The sequence below is a fragment of the Pholis gunnellus genome, assembly GCF_910591455.1.
Source record: "Pholis gunnellus genome assembly, chromosome: 14".
Lineage (NCBI taxonomy): Eukaryota > Metazoa > Chordata > Actinopteri > Perciformes > Pholidae > Pholis > Pholis gunnellus.
In genome coordinates this window covers 11,203,400-11,223,901 of record NC_136541.1, presented here as the reverse complement: position 1 = coordinate 11,223,901, position 20,502 = coordinate 11,203,400, and the positions used below count along the sequence as shown (strand labels likewise).

General features: G+C 42.4%; 1 protein-coding gene across 1 annotated transcript in view; it reads left to right on the top strand.

The window, feature by feature from the left end:
• The window catches only part of LOC306706636 (low-density lipoprotein receptor-related protein 8-like), a gene marked incomplete at both ends in the record, with an annotated part of 65,225 nt that overhangs the window by 26,999 nt on the left and 17,724 nt on the right, over positions 1-20,502 (top strand). The window contains 4 exons of the mRNA XM_079173784.1: positions 7,403-7,531; positions 14,051-14,440; positions 15,953-16,075; positions 17,448-17,570. Coding sequence (XP_079029910.1) covers positions 7,403-7,531; positions 14,051-14,440; positions 15,953-16,075; positions 17,448-17,570 — 765 coding nt within the window. The remainder of the gene's footprint in view (positions 1-7,402; positions 7,532-14,050; positions 14,441-15,952; positions 16,076-17,447; positions 17,571-20,502) is intronic.

Sequence of the window (20,502 nt, the reverse complement as noted above, 5' to 3'; positions counted from 1 at the left end):
GAGTGATGATTATTTTACCGTCTTAACAGTTGTGGGAAGGGCGGAATTTCACACAGACTGCATCCAATCTTTAACGTGCTAGAGATATGAAATTTGCCATTATGTAAATAGCAGAGACTAGTGAGTGCACGCTCGTTTTACACGGGTTAATTACATATTGCACGGCGTACACCTTAATGCATCATGCTCCAGTTATGCTGAAGCCTGATAAGACAGGCTGTGCTCTCACATGCAAGCAACCCTCGTCTTGTTTCTCATTCTTTTTGCCCCCCAACCCTCCTGTACATTCTGTCTATTTCAGTTCCACATGTGCGCAAACATACAGTACACACACATTTGCACACACACACACACACACCCACACACACTCAGCTAAGGCATCTTGGACTCGGTGCTGCAGACATCTGTGCCACAATCATTCTGGCTCGCTGAGTGGATTCCCAATTACACGCTGGAGTAGCGTTACACTGCTTTATTAAGAATTCAAATTCGGGCCACACGGAGCGAGTTACTCGCAAGCCCTGAAATATGAATGACTCGTTGGAGGAACGTGTTTTTGCATTAGATTAATGTGTAATCATAGAGGAACTGGGCCACTGCATCCAGCTGTGCAGCAGCTTCTCTGCTCCCTGGCCAGAGCAGTGACATTTCTGTGGGCTCTTAGTTGCTCCGAGTCCCTTTGTTAAGGATTCAACAAGAGTGTTGGCTACTTGACACTTTCTGACTAAATTGCTGAGTTCAGCTCAGTTCTGCATGTCAGTTTCCCCTTTCTGCTTTTAAATTCATTTTGAGGAGTTGACAGGCCTAAGGGAACTTGCGGTGTTTCATCTTTCTCAAGGAGTCTTTCATTATGTGAGGACATAACCCTGAACTGGTGCATATTTGGGAAATGTGGGAAAATATGGATTTTTTTTTCTTTTTAAATCCGCCATATAGTATTTGCAATTGGGTCTTCTTAAGTGATATGTAATTTGTAGGGGATTGTGGATATTTTTCTGAAAGGGGTTTTGATGAAAACTTTCTTCTATAAACCTCTTTGTGGATAATGAGCCCCAACCCCGTTGAGCTTTTTCTTGGAGAGTTAATAATAAAGCTTCACTTTTTTATTGACTTTATAATGGGAAAGATGTTCTTGGTAAATATATTTGCACTGCACATACTGAATGTTACATCAGTGTGTGTGTGTGTGTGTGCGTGCGTGCGTGCGTGCGTGCGTGTGTGTGTGTGTGTGTGTGTGTGTGTGTGTGTGTGTGTGTGTGTGTGTGTGTGTGTGTGTGTGTGTGTGTGTGTGTGTGTGTGTGTGTGTGTGTGTGTGTCATCGTTTGGATTTCTTTTCATGTGGGTTGTTACAGTTGGTGTTATGAGATGGACTGTTTGCAGGTAAATGTACTGTATGTAGGCTGTTTATTTCGACATTGCTAATGAGAATAGCCAAACACACACACTGAATGCATGGATGTACATTTGATTTGTGGCTGTTATGCATAGATTTCCCATTGTGTTGTTTTTTTTCTGTTCACTCTTCTATCTCCTCTTTGTTGATTGTTGAAATTGTTGATGTGTCACTACAAAAGTAGTTTTGCAAGTTACTATGTTGGTAAACTCAGAACCACAGCTGATGAAAGTCTCATCAATTGTAGAGCCTGACATTGTTTGAATTTTGAGGCTAATAATGTAATTCACATTTTGGAGTTATTACACAAAACACTTGATATAATCAAGTTCATAAGAGGGAACTGGTGCGCTTCATCCTGTTTCAGTTTTGCACTCTGCCTCAAACACAGAACTGAAATAAAATAACGTAACTATTGATGACAGTAGCACTAACTGTCCAATTAGTCTTCTCTTGGAAAATGTAGAAAAATAACCCAGTTCACAGTCACAAAAGATATAAAAAGCATGTAATCCTCACGTTTGAGAAGCTGGAACAAGGTCATGTTTGGAATTTACTGAAACAATTAATCTTTTTTCCAAATAGTTGACTTTCTGTCACTTTACAAATGGATGAATCGTCTGATGCCGATTGCAGCTCCAGATGACTGAAGTTTGAACAGTAACCTCGTAAAAATCAAATCACAAGTGATCGCAATGAATTCACGAGAAGGATGGCTCAGTGCTCAACTCAAAAAAAGAAAGTTCTGTGTTTATATCCACTAGCGTGGCTATTCTAATAGCATTTGAATGGTTAGCACTGTGATTAACTGGCAACCGGTCCAGGGTGTATCCATCGACCAGTGCCTGCTGGGATTGAAAAACATTAAAAAGTGCCAATATTTGTCTGCTTTTATTCAGCCGTCCCACTCGGAGAGCTCAGGTACAGCACTCAATATTAAGTGGAGATGCATGCCACAGTGCATTACTTGCTAATGCACTTTGCTGAAAATAACAACTTTCCATCTTGTAGTTTGCAAGCAGCAAGTGTTCTCCGCTGTACCAGATCTATAATTCAGAGAGGAGGACATGGCCGCGCTAACCCGTATTTAATGAAGCGGCGAATCTGAGCATGACTCGTGCTATTGGAGCGCTTTGTGCATTTTCGGCTATGAGGCAGAGAAGCCGAGTTATCTCATTAACCACTAGAACCCAAACATTGACACACACAGTGCGGGCAGACCCAGATAGACGCTCACAAAGCCACACATACTGTATCTCAAAGACTTATATCCCAGGTGATTGGAATAATGGTTCACGACTACTCGGATATAGGTTTGTGCGTCCTTCTGAATGATGATTTTAAGCAGTAACATGTTACTAACTGTAACTGGCTATATAGATAAGTCAGGCTGTCACAATCCACACATAAAGGTTGTCGAAAACTGTCTAAGATGAATCGCCTCTGTGCAATATATATTAGAAATTATAATTACAGCAAAATAGACATTAATTTATATGAATAGGCTGCAAATGAGTACTTAAAGAACCCGTAGTGTCGTGTTTCATTTGTCGTGAAGCTGCAGTTCGTTATATCAGATCAGTTTCACACTTTTTCCAGCTCCCGAGCATTTACGAAGCTTTCCTTTATCACAGTATTATATCACATGCCTGGTGAAAACAAATTAAAGAGTCTCTACGCTTATTCACGGAAAACCAAGTTTAGGGTAAAAGGCTGTCAGCAATAACGAGGTCAATCGTGACGATCAAAACGAAAAGTGAAGCTATTAAACCTGTTGAGACGAACACTGCCTTGGGTAAAAGGTGATGAATTCTAAACGGAGCTCCTGCCAAAACGCCACAGTGGAGATGAATCCTCATTCTTCACTCTGGTGGTAAACAACAGCCAGGCAGTCAGTTTGTCTGTGAGTAATTGGCTTTTATTATGTTGCCTCTTTCTCAAGTAAAAACCCATTACCTACGTCTTTATAAAACTCCGAGGTGTCAATAGCTGTCAAGAGGGGCATTGAGTTACCGCTGCTTTTGTCATTTTGAAGTTTCCTTTCTTTGTTTGGTTTTGGGAGGAACAGACATCACGGTTCATTAAGGAGTCGTACGTTAACAGGACTGGACAGCTCGGTGGTTTTCAGATTCTGCTCGAGTCTTCGCTCTGCCTGCCTCTCCTCCTTCATCTCTTTCCACTTGGTGTGGATGGTTTTTGATTTTGCTTTAGGATAAGAACTTGAAAGGTCATGCTGCAGTTTGTCTCCTTTTTTCCTTTTCATACGGTATCTTGCTCATGGCATGCCTCCGAAGCTGTCCATTGTGTTTCTCTTTTCTCTGCTCTCTCTGTCAACCTCTTTCATTTCCTTGCTCTGATTCTTGTTTTTTTGTCAGGGCCTGTTTAGACCTATTTGGATGAATTAATTCAGACAGAATGCTATTTCCTCTCTCAAAGGTTCCACCTCCTCTTTCATCTCAGACATTTCAAAAAAAGAACTCTGCACTGCCTCCCCGACTCGCCTGCAATCATTCATTTCAGCTAATCACTCCTTCTCGTCCTCAGTTTCTTCAGTCGTCATTAAGCTTGTTTGCTCACTTAACACTCTCGCACAGCTGTGTCTGGAAAGGAGGGACAGAAAAATCATATTACAGGGAACAATTGTCTCTGTCGTGCTTGAAGGATATAGCACTGACGCAGGCAACATCAGAGACTGTCACACATCCTAACTCGCCTTGGTAAATACACTTTTCTCACACAAACTTCCTTACACATGAAACGGAACCAAAAGAAACGAAAGACCCCTTTTTATACCTCAATCTCGTGCATTAACCATGAGGGAAATGAAAGGCTAAGCCAGAGCTGGCAGATGGAAAAGGTCAACCGCTTGATCGTTCCACTTATATCTTACTATCCTGCTGCTGTTTTACTCACTGTAGGCCATTGTTCGACACAATATTTTTGTTTAATAAACTGTCAAGAATGCCAAATGTCAAATCGTGAATTAAAGTAAGTTTTTTTTTTACACTAACATGACACTGAAATTTGTTTACAACTACGTTTGGACAGGAAACAAATGGTTGTAGGTAGATGTTTCTCCTCAACATACAGTAATACAATGTTCTCTCTGCTGCAACAACAGCACTGCAGTGGTGTGTGTGTGTGTGTGTGTGTGTGTGTGTGTGTGTGTGTCAGGGCCTGGCTGCATCAGCCATTCTCACTGCTCCCCAGGCACCAGCTGCCTCTCCAGCCTTCTCTCCCCTCCTCGGGTACTCTCACCCCACTGTGCTGCAGGCAGGGACAGACGCACACTCTGAAGGGCTGAGAAATGACCCTTCATACTCAAACGACATCTAATTCCCTTACATATCTGCCAGGCCGGTATACCGTATCAGTCAGTATTGGCTCGGTGACGATCTATCTGTATCGACATATATGTTGGCCGATGGGTAACAAGAAAATTCACATGGAGGTGCACACCACTCCTCTTCGTCATGCACAACACTAGCTCCCTGTTGCAGGTTAAGAGTCTGATGTTGGTCTACAGTGAAGGGAACTGCTCCTTCCTACCTCCAAGCCGTGGCCAAAACCCTACTCTGGCCCGAGCATTGCGCTCCTCTGCTTCTGGATGATTGAGCTCCCTGTCACTCTGAGGACCCTGTGGTCGCTCATCTCGGACAAGGCACTTTTCTATTCTGGTGGAATAAATTCACGAGTGAAGCATAGTCGGTCTTGATAATCACTCCCCTTCTCAGGCTCGACCTCGCCACCTCTGCCTTTTCTTTTTCGTTCGTCTTTCTGCATGTCATCCCCTCGCTCCATCTTTCCGGTCGGTCTATCCTGTCAATCTGATAATGTAAAAAAAAAAACACACCATATCTTTGAGATTGTAAATTTAAAAAGTGTTTTTGATTGGTGTTGAAGAACCTGATCTTCCATCATGAGAACATTGTTGTTGTAAATTACTACTTGGTCAGAAACTAAAAAGACTATTTTCAAAAGAATAAATCAATATCGGCCAAAATATCTGATTTTGAAACTCTCAAATATTGGTATTAGCTCCCAAAATCTGGTGGCACGTAACAGCAAATACACTAATCTTTTACAACTTGACTGATCCCTCAGAACACGAATTTACGCTGTAGTTAATTACGTAAATAAACAAATTAATGTTAAAACCATTAAAAAATCACAGATTTTTGTTAAAACGGATGAAACCTAAAATGCTCCCTGCAATTTACACTCTGTAGTTTTCATGGAAGATATACAGTTGATTATTTAATAATTCAAATCTACTGCATCTTGAATTTACATTAGATGACAAGGAATTCAATTTGATCTTAAGTGCAGTCTTCTAACAAATGCATTTCCATATGAGCAGATGTGCTCTGTTCAGAAAGACCTGGTCTGTCTGGTCCAATTTCCCACAATGCAGTTTACGCCAAGCATTGCTCGGGACATCATCAGAGATTCTTGTAACCTCATAAATGAAATTCATTATGGAGCTTGTTCTCAGTGATCACGCTAGTACTAATGATCCTCACATGGCATCGTTTGTCAGCTTCGGCAATGCTGTTTCAGTGATCTCATGTAAAAAAGAAAACACGACCATTGAAAGGCCTCCAAGCTCACTTTAATTTTGCCAGGTGGTACGTGGAAGAATTGTAGAGAAGCTTAACAGATTTTAAAAATAGAAAATAAGATTTGCTGAAAAAAAAATACATCCACATGATCAGTTATATCCTCTGAACTCTGTGTCTTGTATTTAGTGCGTGAAAGCCAGTTAGAAGAAGCTTATACTAAAGCTATACAGTTCAAATACTTAGCTGTAATTATATTAATAGTACTTGTAGTAATACAATTAAAAGTGATGGATAAACTTTAAAAAGAGATGGTTATAATTAATGTATAAATGGTTATATTTGTTAAAAATAATGGTTAAATGGCCAAAGTAGGTGGCTAAAATGTGGTTGAAATATATGGCTAAAAGTAATGGATAAATAAATAATAATTAAATGGATAAATGGTTGAATGTGCAGCCCATGACAATCCTGATGGTAGTCGCTACAAACGTAATTAACTTAATTAATATTAAATTAACTTAATTTCCCTGTGAGAAATAAACGTGATGAGAAAACTCTCAGAAGTATTGAACAGACACTTAATAATTATGAATAGTTAATGATTCAGCTGAATGGTCAGAGCTCTTTCCCCCACGGATGGTTCAGAGGCGTACTCCCTTTTCGGATGGAGCTAAGATGTCGAGGCCTTGGCAGGTGCTGCTGTTTCTGCTTTTGTGAGGGAGGCGGAGGTTATGAGCTCTCACAACCATCAGGTTGAGATTACAGCAAGTCAGACACAGGCTACCTCTGTTTGTCTGCGTTAAGCGATACAAGTTACATCTAAAATGAACATACTGACAAATTGCCACAACATTCAATTGTATGAAAACATTATTGTGACAATATGTTGAATAGCATCCACTTTGAAATACAATATAATGAAGGAATTCTTCAGTTCAGCTGACAGGGCTGCATGGGACAATACACAATTATTGTTAAATACAAATATAATATGAAAAGGAAACAATCAAAAAGTTCAATGATTTTTCATGTAGGCTAACGCCTCGATTTCATACTGGGAGGCTTAAGGCTGCACTGTAAGCAAAGATGTATAATTAACAACATGCACTGTAATCTGGATCAAACCTACCCTGTGCCAACTAGAGCAGATTGGCAGGAAATGGAGAAGGGGGGGGGGGGGGGGGGGGGGGCTTGTTTTTTTTCTTCTTTTGCTATACAGCCAACTGTGCATTTGCTGTATTTCATGATCTTTCGGCGTGCCTCTTTAGAGGCGGCCCAGACAGTAAAATCAATTGGCCAGTGTGGTGGCGTTTTGGATGAGTTTTAACTGCGTCGTGGGGGCGATAGAAATTGAGTCCTGCTGTGTCTGTAGTTGTTCTTTGCTGCCTTTATGGGACCATAAAACCACTGCAGTAATCTCCCCTTCTCTTTCCATTTCTGCCCACAGGCAAACAGACGTGCCCTCCAGAGAAATTTGACTGTGGGGGAGCCACCAACAAGTGTGTCTCGTTGTCATGGCGATGCGATGGGGAGAAGGATTGCGAAAACGGGGCGGATGAGGAGGACTGTGCGTCCGGTGAGTTTGATGAAGTCTGCTGTTAGTCCCTCCACTATAATGGAAATTACCTCAAAGAAACACATGAACCGCCGTTCACCAACTGCATTTCAAGGAAAAAAGTGTCAATGACAGACGTGCAGAAGTGAATGACTTGATGAGGCACACAGTCATAAGGAGGATTTAGATTCCTCCTTTTTAGTATTTCACCCTTTCTGATCTCGCTGATCATCCCGAGGCTTTTCGACATGAAAGCACGGTAGATAACACTTCATATAATTAGAGGGATTTAAAGTGAGGTTTGAGTTTTAAGCGAGCGGCACTTAACAAAGTCATCTTTGATGTGGAATGACTTTTGGTGTGGAGTGTCAGATGTTTACAGCTTTCTGTTGATATTTGGAGGTTTCTGTCGCCACATCTTGAACCTTGAGTCTTTAGACTTTCCACTGCAGGGGCCTCATAACCATCAAAAATGACATCACCTCCTACCCAGCCAATCAGACAACTCAACCGTGCGCTTCCCCCAACCCCCCCCCCGCCCCCTGCAGGGACTATCCTTGCCCTACTTCCGAGGCGCCGTGAAGAATCGGCTTCGTCTTTTCTCTCTTTCCCTTGCCTCTTTGCTGTGGGGTGTTTAGACTTTGAAGATGAAGAGCATGTGGCGGTAAATGCAAGGAGAAAAAAAAAAAAAAGAAAAGCCATCTCCTTATTATCCTATATAAATGATGATGTTCGTCTTTTCAGGCATTTGTTCCCTGTCAGTTGTTTGTGTGTGTGTGGGTGTTGGACGATATGCCTCTTTGGCGTTTAAGCAATTCATGTTTGTTTTTTCAAGGATACACAAGAGTTTTTATGTAGAGAGGAAGCAAAAATAAATTGGGCATACAATTAAAACCCAAATCAGAGAGATTCTCCTCCTGTAATAATGATGTTTTTTTTGCCAGATCGGCCTACAAGTGGCCTGTCAGTGACTCCCCTCCTCAAAGTGGCCCCACACTCTCACGCCAAGTGATCCCATTGACTTAAGTTCTAATGCCTTCTTAGCTTGGATGGCTGTTCACTGCGCTGCCCATTGAGACCCAGTCTAGCCTGTGCTAATCCTTTTTTCATTCTAATGTCTGTATTGATGCAGCAGCCTTAAGCTTCTCAGTGGTGACATGAGGGCAGGCAGCAGGCTGCCGCCCACCCAGGCAAAAGCACAAAATCCCAAATCCCTCCAGAGGTAAATGCCACTCAGCGTGACCAGGAGGGAGAAGTCGACTCCAGTGCAGCACAGTGCTAGATAACATCACCAATAAGGCTTATTAAGTGCTGCTCAGTCCAGTTTATTTGAAGACTGATTAGTCCCACCGCCAGCCTTAAAGATGACGTCTAAACCAAGTGCAAGAAGCGTTTAACTGTTACCTCGCAGCAGATCAATCCGAAGGTACCGAGCATTGATTCTTCAGTGTTATGTTTGTGGTCCAGCCCAGTGACTTAAGGAATGATTGTTCACATTGCTGCGTTGCATTTGTGCCCAATGCCAATGGTAATATATATCTAATTCAACAATAACAATAACCAGGAGTTTTGTGTTGATGCAAACTTAAAGCCATTGTTCACAGAATTATACCGCTGCTTGCTGTATTACTCTTAGGTACTGCAGACAGAAGGCTTTAAATATTTTACATTTACAGTCACGACGTGAGGTGAGAGAAGAGTGGTTGAAATTACCAATTGTACGTTTCAGTTCGTCTGTGTGTTGCTTGTCTAGCTGTTGGCACACGGGCAGCGAGAGAATTCACTTCAAAGCAGTGTTAACTAAGCTGTAGGTTTGGGTTTAGAGGGAGACAATTAATGAAGATGATGTTTCGAATGATGTAGAAGCAGTCGTACAAAATCAAAATCTAGCAATTTTATGAACACTGTATGTATCCAATTGCTTTTTGCTCCTGCCGGCCAAAGGCTTGGCTGAAAATCTCAGAGAGTGAGGCTGCAAATGTAGTAACAAATCATCTTTGGGTGCAGTTAATTTAAAATATTGAAGCATACATGGGAAGTGTCAGCACTATTGAGCATCAAATGTTGAAGGGACTCCCCAAGTGTAAACAAGACAGAAAATTGCTGCTAAAATGTCTGTCGCTTCCACAGCAGAATCGACATTGTTAGAGATAAACCTGTTGTGTTTAACGGAGAAGGCTTCCATGTAATTGTGATTAGATGCTCATTCAATCATGCAGAAAGGTGGTAAGTGGTAAAAGGAGCCTTTCAGGAGCTGCATTATCAGATTTTTGGTGCTTAATGAAACAAAAAAAATCCCTTCTTTCTGCAGCTACTGGCCATTTTTACACCTTTGCACATCTGGCCACTGTGGCCAGAGCTTTAAGCTTCGCACCATCTCTTTTTCTCACATTCCTGTCATAGGCAGAAGTGATGGAAACTCCTACACCACCTCAGGGGCCTCAGACTCCACATTCATCTCCATACATTTGTATTTGTATGTACAGTGTTACATCGGCAGATGCAGCACTAACTAGACGCAACTTTTTTTTTCTCTTCAGACTGACTTATTTTTTATTAAACCAAGAGTTATAGACATAACTGACACATAAATGACACTGACACATAAATCATTCGGACAGTTTAGGTGACCTGAAGGGACACATCAGGTCGTCCTCCACCTGACTGCACCTTGCGACTTAACTTGTCCTCTCTGGTGGTCAAAGAAGTAAGTACGGTAATAGTTGGTTATAAGAAGTATTAGTTGTCTCTGCGACAGGTCATAGATAGATAGATGAACAGGTAACAACCGAGCACAGCAATGAGGTATTTTGTAACTCAATATAATGTGGGGCAAATGGCTGCTGTGAAACGTTGAGTGTCAGTACTTTTTGTTTTACTTGATTAGTTTTTGTGAGCCTGATCAAGCTTAAACATTCACACAGTGAGCAAAACATTCAAATCTACACTCACAATGTGAGTTGAGTGCTCTCATTCCCAAAAATGCCTGAGCTGGAACGTACTGAGTTAGCCCCAGTGCGCTCTGCTATTAGTAGAAATGTAAAGAGTGAATAGCCCAGCGCAGATTCACAAAAGTAAATCTTGCAGAGGCATCCTGCTAATTGAGTCATCCACATGTTGAATTATGTATTAAGTAGAATCTAGCCCTCACCAGAGGAAGCTTTTCTCGATCAACATTACATTAAGCAGCACTTCTAGAGAAACTCCGTGAGAAAGTTGAACTGTCCTCAACCCTCAGCGATGCGGAGATTAACGTGCACTTACTCTCCAGGCTTCTCTCTTGAGCGCGCCTCTCTGCTGGGATCTGCTGCGAAGCCCAGGAGCCGGTCTGGATTTGTATGTTTTCGTGTGTGTTTTGCATTTGTACTCCGTGTCAGGTTGAGCTGCCTGCCTGGCCTGTGTGCATATAATAGTTCTGTGACGTTGTATTTTTTGCATGTTTCCTGATTCATATTTAATGCTGCTTGGATAGTATGAGGCAAACAATTACTTGCTGCACTGGTCACAGCTGTCTCTGGCAGATAGTGTGCATCCCCACCGATGAAGCTTTCACACAGGGCCGCTTTACAGAACTAATGTGTATCCTCCGACCGAAAAATCATTCAGCTAATCGAAATCCAGACAGGTGGGTGTTTTGTCTCTTCTTGGCACCCACTCCATGTCTCCCCCATTTGGCCCTCAGTTAGCTGACCTTCTCAGTCAGTAAGGATGTCAGAAAGGAAGTTAAAACACTCCCACCTTGTCCTCTATTATCTTCTCTTGGTTATGACTGTAGATGAGAGAGTTGTCTCTTCTCTATTCCAGCAGTGTTTCCTCTGTAAATGTTTGTGTAGCATCATAGGAAAGGTCAGCTACTGAGCTATTTCCCCGGTGAGGCACTGTGACCTTGCTGCAGTGGCTGTGGCGAGTGGACCTGCAGCTCTGAACTGTCCCTTCAGTTTAAGTCTGTGATATCTATGTGAAAGCGGTGAGAAACGTTAAGCTGCACAGACAGTGACTGATATGCTCAGAGGTGTTAAGCGTGTGCATATAAAAGATGCATTACTCGGTTTTTACGTGCTTACCCTCAACCCGGATGTCTTTCTTTTCATTTCACGTCTCCTTCTGTCCCTCCTACACAAAAAAATATATTTTATTCACCTTTCTGTCTTTCCTTCGTGCATCCTAACTATTCACACTCACACACGCACACACCGCTCACTCATCAGCTGTAATGTTAATGTGAGTCGAGTAGAACGACCAGTCATCTCTTGCCCTTTCATCTTAGCCAGTTGCTGCTGGCAAAAATCTCCCATCATCAAAGCTGCCAGAAAATGTGTGCTACGCTGCCAGCTACTGACTACTAAGGTGGTAGTCATAGAAATGGTTTCCCCTCCCAAGTTATTGAGGAAGGGGCAATACATGCCTGTGTGCCAGCAGTGTAAAGCTCTCAAGGAATGTAGCATTTTTATAGAGATGTTATTATTCGGTGACATTATTGTGTAGTTCCTGTTGAAGGTTGTGTTTGCTTGATGACAAAAAGAACTGAGGTAGGTAGCCACGCATTCTGGAGAAATTTAAAATCGACGTGAACTCTTTTTGTTAATTAAGAATATATAAGGACCAGAAAGTTGCTCGTCTGTCGGCAAAGTTAGCACAAGTTGCTTGCTGGCTGTCACAAGAACAATCTATCTAAATGCTAACATCAGCATGCTATCATGCTTACAATAGCAATGTTCCCGCTTTTATTCAAGCAACAATACCAAATTATGAGTGAAATGTTGGGTCCCTCTATACAGAGCGCTGTGATTTAGTGCGTGTACTGTAGGTACTTTGCGTGACTGAAACGGAAAAGCATACAACATATTAACAGAATGCAGGAAGGCAGTCTGTGGGCTCAAAGTTGCTCCAAAGACCTCCGATTAATTTGCTTAGCGCCTCTTCACCACTGGAAAACAAAGTCTCTCTCCAGTGTAACCAGGCCACTCATGTACATTACTAATGCTCTGCCCCCTGTGTAATAATGTACAGGACTGTTGCGTCTCCTTAATTATTTATTGCCAAATTAGTATGGAGTTGGAGTAGAGGCATAACAGGCACAGTAGTTAAAAAACACATCAGAATCAGATGGAGCTTGTTTAATATTCATGAATATAAACCCTTTTACTGAACTGAATCTTGTATCTCGTATCAACTGCTTTTCCGTGCTTCTGTGGCAATCATGTCGGTACCAGTAGATGAATTACACGCTGAGAAAACAGATAGGGACTTTAACATGTGGTATAACTTCATCGGATAGGAATTAGGACACCATCCTGCACCTGATGTTTGTTCCCCCAGTTTAACTCGGCACATGGAAATGCATGCGATTTTCCACTCTAGTGAGATATTAAATTTGTTTTTTTGATTCTGCTTGGTTGTAGTGTTTTAGCTTTAAACAGTCAACCAAGGACACAACACTTAGCTTATCATTATTTTTAACTGATGGTTAAATGTTGATTCATTTCTCTTCAGAGCGTTTCAAACTGATTTATTCTCGAGCCATTGAAATCCCTGATCCCTGTTTTGATCGAAATATTTGTATCAGAATTACAAATCACTGCTCATGCACATAAAGTCTTGACTGACAACATGCACTTGCTTTGCAGTGGGCTGATTCTGTGTAGAATGTTTTAAAACAGCAATCCCTTTCCTGTAACCAGTCTTAACAGCCAAAGGCAGCGGTGTTGAAGTTGAACTCCCTGCGGTTTGTATAAATATCAAATTCCTCTCCTCCCGGTGCTGGCCTCTGTGCTGCTATGGCCTCACAGTGGAAACCTGAACTCTCTTCACAGCCTGAGCGCTTTTGGACAGACTTGAGTAGAGACAGAGACAACTTTGGGAGGCTGGGAGAGAGAGAGAGAGAGAGAGAGAGAGAGAACAAATTATTTACAGAAGCTGTGAGTTTGGCCTTGTGAAGGGGAGACAGCGTTACAGTACAGCACTTTTCCTTCCTGCAGAGAAACATTTGTGTTCTAACATACAGTTTATGGCTAACCAGCGTCTCCTTGTTGGTTATAGATAAGAGAAAGATGAGCCAAGATAAAACAAATGCACTAGAAAGACGGATCTTTTGAAAGAGGAGGAAGTATCACGCTAGTCACAGAGGGAGGAGAAGGGCCGGCTGATGGCAGAGAGAGCTCGATTATCTTTTGCCACACAGGAGAGGAGGTTTCTCTCCATCATCACCTCTGCTTCTCTCCACCCCTCTCTCTGTCTCCTCCTCAGTTCTGATGACTTTCAGCCGACCTGAGAAACTCTTATTCCCGTCACTGTGTCCCTATGTGAAGCTAATTTAAGCCTCTACTTATTTCCTGTCATCAACCTACAGATACTGTTGAAGCTTCATTTTTTATTTCATGTACTGCAAAGAAAACCTGAAACACTGAGGTGATTGTTACATCTCAGTTCATTTTTAAAGCACAGGCCTTTTAAATATATTCATTCAATTCGAACCACGCAGGCCCTCATTTGCCCTTCAAACTCCTTTCTGAGGTTTGTTTCTTTCTGCTCGTCCTCCAGATGCCAAAGCCTGCCCCAGCGGTGAGTTCATGTGTGCCAACCGCAAGTGCTTGGCCGCCGTCAACGTGTGCGACGGTGACGACGACTGTGGAGACGGCAGCGATGAGCTCAAGTGTGCGTCCCCTCTGACCTGCGGGCCCAACCATCTCCGCTGTAACACCTCGGAGTGTGTGCCGCTCATGTGGAGCTGCGACGGAGACCCCGACTGCTCCGACAGTTCAGATGAGGGACCGGAGCGCTGCGGCAGCGACGGGGTCCCCTACCTGCCTAACCGCCGGACAAACTGCACCGCTGGGGAGTTTCGCTGCGCCAACGGGGAGTGTGTGAGGCTGACCTGGAAGTGCGACGGAGATCCAGACTGCAAGGACAAGTCTGATGAGTCTGACTGCCGTGAGTTTCTCTTTCTGTCTCTTTTCTTGGCATCTCCTCGCCTTCCTCCCCTTATACTGTACTCTCATGTGCATCTTTTTTAGCTTGCTGGCGCTCATACATTCTCTATTGTATGAAGGCTATCCTCGTTTCATATTTGAAAGGCTATCCTCTCTGTCTCAAAGGGTTTATGTGCATATGGAATATGTAACTGGGTTCAGGTATAGTTTCAGTACAATAGAGAATAGTAACCTTAAAGAGGCTATAGCTGTGTCTCACTTCCGTACTACTTGCTATTTCTAGGCAGGTTTTCAGTATCTACTCGGCATATTTCCTTCCTCTTCTGAGGTGTTACTTTGCCATTTAGCACATTCCCACTATGCTGGAAGTTGGGGTAAGGTTTCTTTTTTTCCCAAATGTGTCTGGTAAAGAATGTGTTTCTGTTGATAAACACAGTGTGAAGATGGGGCCTTGTGATAAAACAGGTTTTCCTATTAGCCGGTCATGGATGGGCGAGCCCTGAAGCTCCTGTCTCACTAAGCCAGAGTGTGAAGCCCAGATAGTCCCACTATTCATTATCTTGATGTGTGGCGCACATATCACACCCACCTCTCACTCTCCGTGGTGTCATATAAGAGACACTTACAAGAGATTGATGTTTAGTTAGCCAACTGGATTCCTGCATTAAGAGAGGGGTCTGGAGGCCTAACCTCATATTTGTCCAGAGGTTACCATTTAATCCACTACCTTTGCTATATTCACATGCTCTAATGTCTATGTGAGGATTATTTTGCCATATAAATGTAATGCTATTGTGATTCATCAATACATTTCCGACATATAATATACAGTGTATGCACGTGTCTGTATGCCATCCTCTGTAACTGGCTTATCACATCTGCCAGATACAGACAACACTGTATAAAGAGCATGCTATTAGTGTTTCTATGTGCATACGTGTGTGCACATGTGTGTCCAGGCTACAGCGGCCCGTCTCCATTACATTCCCTCCGTTCAGCTCATCTTGTGATAACACTAAATCATATCCTCCTCAGTCATATATAGTGATTTAGAAAGGAGTTCTATGAGCACGCTGGGCCCAGTTGATGAAAAGCTTGTCTGTGCTTGGGGTATTAATGAAATGTGGTGTAGCTTCATGCAGCCTCCATCTTTGCGTTACTGTATTGAAAATCATTCATCACGAGCCCTCAGTTTGACTCTCTTTGTCCCAGGCAGCACCTAACACAGGCTGTGAATGGATAGAAGTACAGGGCACAACCCTTTTATTGCACAACCCTTTTGACTTCATACATGCTTCTACAAAGAATCCTTTGAAATATGTTTTTGGGCATGCCTTGCCCTTATTAGGAAGGCAAAAGTAGAGAGACTTGTGAAAAACTGATAAAGTGAAATTCAAAAAAAGGTCTTGGGCTGGTTTCGGCCACAGGATGTTGTGATCCTCTTGAAGGGATTAAAGTGGATTTACAAGTCCAGTTTCAAGTGTGTGTTTATGTGCGTGTGTGCCTCTTCCAGCTCTGTTGACGTGTCGTCCCGATGAGTTCCAGTGCGGTGACGGTTCCTGCATCCACGGCACCAAGCAGTGTAACAAGGTCCACGACTGTCCTGACCACAGCGACGAATCTGGCTGCGTCAACGGTGGGTACACCTGTCATCGCTGTCTGAAGGCCTGACTGCCAGAATCTGTCCTCCTCTCTGCCTGTTCACCTGTCGTCTTCTTTTCTGCCTGTGTCTGTTTGAATCAGTCTTCCCGTTTGATGTTCCGACTGTCAGTGTATATATATTTGATTCAGTGTGTCTCAGTCCTGTGCACACATGTCTTGTCTTTTCTGAAATGCTTTAAAATAAAGAGGGATGACTTTGACCAGCTTTATTAGTTGTAAAAGTGAAGGAAATTCAAGATAAAACCTCACAGTACATTACTACAACCCCCTTTTTATTAGCTTGTCTGCTCTATCTTTACTCAACTCAACAGTTGTGCTAAACAGCTAAACTGGTGTTTAAAATATAATTGTACAATGGGCTGATTTCATGCTGCACACAGCACAGAGAGAGGCCACCTCGCTGAAGAGTTGAATGTACGCAGCCTGCAGCCTTTTATCTACCAGCTCATTGTGGCTGCTCTTTCTCTTGCTCATTACTATTATATCATATTTATAAGGCAATATAATACATAATATTTAAAACTCATCCGCTGTCAAACAAATTGCAGAAAGTGACTGTTTGATGAACGATTGTGTTTAGTGCTAACCGTGGTGATAAAAACATGATGAAACATATGTTATATTTTGCCAGTTGAATGGTTTTAATGTGGGGTAGGATCAGGAGGAAGCGTTCCATTTGCATTTGCATGAACTTAATATAGCTATGATAAAGGCTGATATCAATGAGATAAAGTAAAGCTGGATTAACAGCTGCATTGTTTCCTGGAGATAATTGCAGAATGCAAATACGAACAATGGCTATTGCAGAAACAATGCTGGCCATAAATAGTATAATAAAAGGGTGTGATTTCATGAAAGCCATACAAGTTAGAACTTCCTTTAAACACATTTATGTGGGATTTTTCTGGGGTTAAATGATTGTCAAATGAATTGCTATAATGTCCGTTGATTGTTGTGAGGATCCAACCCAGTGCTTTATGTAAGCTGATTTCATAACTTCTTCTATACATAAGACCCAATACATAATTTACCAGCATACTGCAAAATGACGTTACAGAAAATGTAGCCCTATAGTACTGAGAACCTGCAGCAAATTAAAGTCCAGCTTTGATCACACTGGGCTTTTATATGGGATGATTTGAATATCTGAGTGAGGAGTATTTGTGGCTGTCACTTGGTTCATTTGAGCCTTCAGTGATATTGTGAACCACTGGAGATATTCAATATGACATCACACACTTTTTGATGCATGCGTTTCTGAATCACTTTGCAATAGCTTATACAAATATATGTCTTGTCAAGTTTATAGTGCGCATGCTGATCTAGCTTCTGCTGTTCTCTCGCAGCCACAAAATGTGAGGGGCCCCTGAAGTTTCTGTGTAAGAACGGAGAGTGCATTGACAGCTCCAAAGTGTGCGACTCCATCAAGGACTGCAAGGACCGATCGGATGAGCCCAAGAAGGAGTGCGGTAAGAGGACTTTTTCTGAACACGAGCACTTGGATGTAGCCTCCGCTGTTAACAAACACTCTTTGACCCTTGGTGCAGTGGTATTACATTAAGTAGATTGTGTGTGTGTGTGTCAGCGGAGCGCTTAGCTAAGCCCAGTGCCGTGAGCACATTACATATACACTATGTAAATGGATTCAAGCGGTGTAGCAGCGTAATCATGTTTACCATAACAAAACTGTGACTACCTTCCTCCTATTACCGTGCATTTCAAAGGCTTCAGAGAGCCGCACTCCAAATTAGCAGAGAGAGCCTGCATGTACTAATTACCATCAAATGGTAGAAAAAGGCTTCTTCTGCTCTGCGATAATGTCTCAACTCTCCATCTCTCTTCCTGTCTCCATACACCTTTATCTCTTAAACTTTTTTTTTTTTACTGACCACCAGTAAATGAAAGTGATGCCTTAGTTAAAGAAACAACACCTTGTGTGTTTATGGCTTTGCCTCTGTGATGAAGAGCTCAGTAAGAAGGTTTGTGATATGAGAGAGAGTAAGGAGCAGACGGACACTGACATCTCAGAGGAACATACAGTCGAGAAGGGAAAGTGACAGATGGCAGAGTGGACTGACCTCTGCCAGGGAAATTACAAGACGAAAGGTATTCCAGAGAGTAATTCTCCTCCCTTTGTCTTTCAGCTTCCTCGTCTTCCTCCCTCTCTCTCCTCATATTTACCTCCGTCTCTCCTTCAACTCAGATCTTGTTCTCAGCTCATTAACAGCGTGTCCGCACACACCTAGCTCATCGCTCTGCTCACTCAACCATTTGCTTGCAAGATGTTCCCCAACCACAACACACACACACACACACACACACACACACACACACACACACACACACACACACACACACACACACACACACACACACACACACACACACACACACACACACACACACACACACACACACACACACACAGAGACAGTACTACTCCCCACTGCACTGAACACACATCTATAGTTGTTCGGTGAGATTGCATTTGCCGCATCAGCCTTACATCAGGGTAATATAAAGACAATGCATTTGTAAGTAAATGTTTTTCTGTGTTTCCCCATCTCATTAGAAATAATGGCATATTACCACAGCACTGACTCATTACTGGGCACACCATTCATTTCCTAAACACTGCACCATGACTTCCAGCTTTCACTGAGAGGAATGGCTGGAAATAGCTCGTACATAATGGGTTTCCATGGTGAGAGAGGTAGAGAGTCGGAGGTGGAGTAGAGAAGGAGACGTCATGTTTCTTTGCCCATGGGAAAGTGACCTCTAAATCATGGCTGTCCTTGGAAGTGGTCTAGAAAAAGCTGTTAATGTTGTCACACGGCCTCCCCCTGAGGCATTTTTGCTACCCACCCAGCCCCTCTCAAATAAACAGGCATGAGTGAGTCCTCAAATACAAACACATCCTCGACTTTCTTCTGTCTGCAGTTAATTCTGAACTGACATGAAAGGAGTTAGCAGGAGCTGCTTTGAGTGGCAGGTTGCTGTCACCCATCCAGCTGAATTAGTGATGGGAATTTAATGCTGGCGGTTGCAGCGCTCAAAGTCTGCTGGCACTTACACGAAGCCAAGATGAAAATGTTCCCACAAAAGTAACCCCCAGTCAATCTTTCGAGAGTCAACTTTATCTTTCTTTATTGTTGTTACAATAAATAAAGTATAATGTGGTGTAGCTGGGCAAAAAGATAACTTTGCTGAAAGATAAGCTGAACAGGTCGTCTTGGATCCCTGTAGTCAGTGTATTGCTGGAGGACCACATTCATCAGGACTGACTTTCAGCATTTTATTGCAATGCACAAGAAAGGGCATCAACATAAGTTCGCTGTGTAGAGAGTGTAGCAACATAAACAGCACAACGTTTTCTCGACGCCACGATTTAGCATTGCAAGCTATGTGGCAGCCCTGCTCGGCACGTGTCTTGACAAACGTCTCTTCTAATTATCAAATGTATGCATTGATATCAATCGAGCTTTAGCGCCAAAATGTAAAAACACTTACTTTACACTTGTTTAAAGTAGCTTAAAAGAAGTTGGGTAAATACACTTATTTGCTTTCTTGCAAACAGTTACATGAGAAACTCTGATATCTGTACGGTAAATATAAAGCTGGAGCCAGCAGCCGGTTAGCTTAGCTTAGCACAAAGACTGGAAACAGGGAAAAAGCTAGTCTGGCTCTTTCTGAAGGTGACAAACCCCACCTAGCAGTATCTCTTAAACTAATTAACACGTACATCTTGTTTGTTTCAACAGTACAAAAATGTAAGATTAAAACAAATTATGATCTATTTCTTTAACCTCACTTATAAAATACTGAAGTTAAAGTGCAGGAAGAAAATGTGTACCTTCCCAAGGAAAAGTTGTTTATATATTCAGCTAACGAAGCTTAATTTTGGAACCAACGTCTTGGTGGGAAGTTAGCGGATGCTTTGCTTTTCCTTGAGGCTAAATGTTTACTAAGTCACACACATACTGTACAGCAGCGCCGCTTTCAATGACTGATGATTTAAAGCTCCCTGGCTATCGACAGATGTGTTACGCTAGATTGCGCCGGATGCTGGTTACAGAATTAAGCACTCTCTTGTATTGAGGAGTGAGGTTTCCCCTGTAGCTTAATCCATCACCCCTTTCCAGTTGTTCATTGTGCAACCATGCATAATTGTTTGTATAAAAGGGAATTCCCTTAAACTGTTGACCGAAACGTCAGAGATTGTTTCTGGTGATCTCAGCTTTTGCTCAGCTAACTTACCTTCTATGATTCATTCAAACAATTGATTGTATTTTTCTTTTAAAAGCAAACATGGACAGGAAAGTGTGCTAAAGAGCTGTCAAGTCATTTCCACAGTGAATTGATACAGATACTACTATATGTAACCACTTGCTTATGCATTTG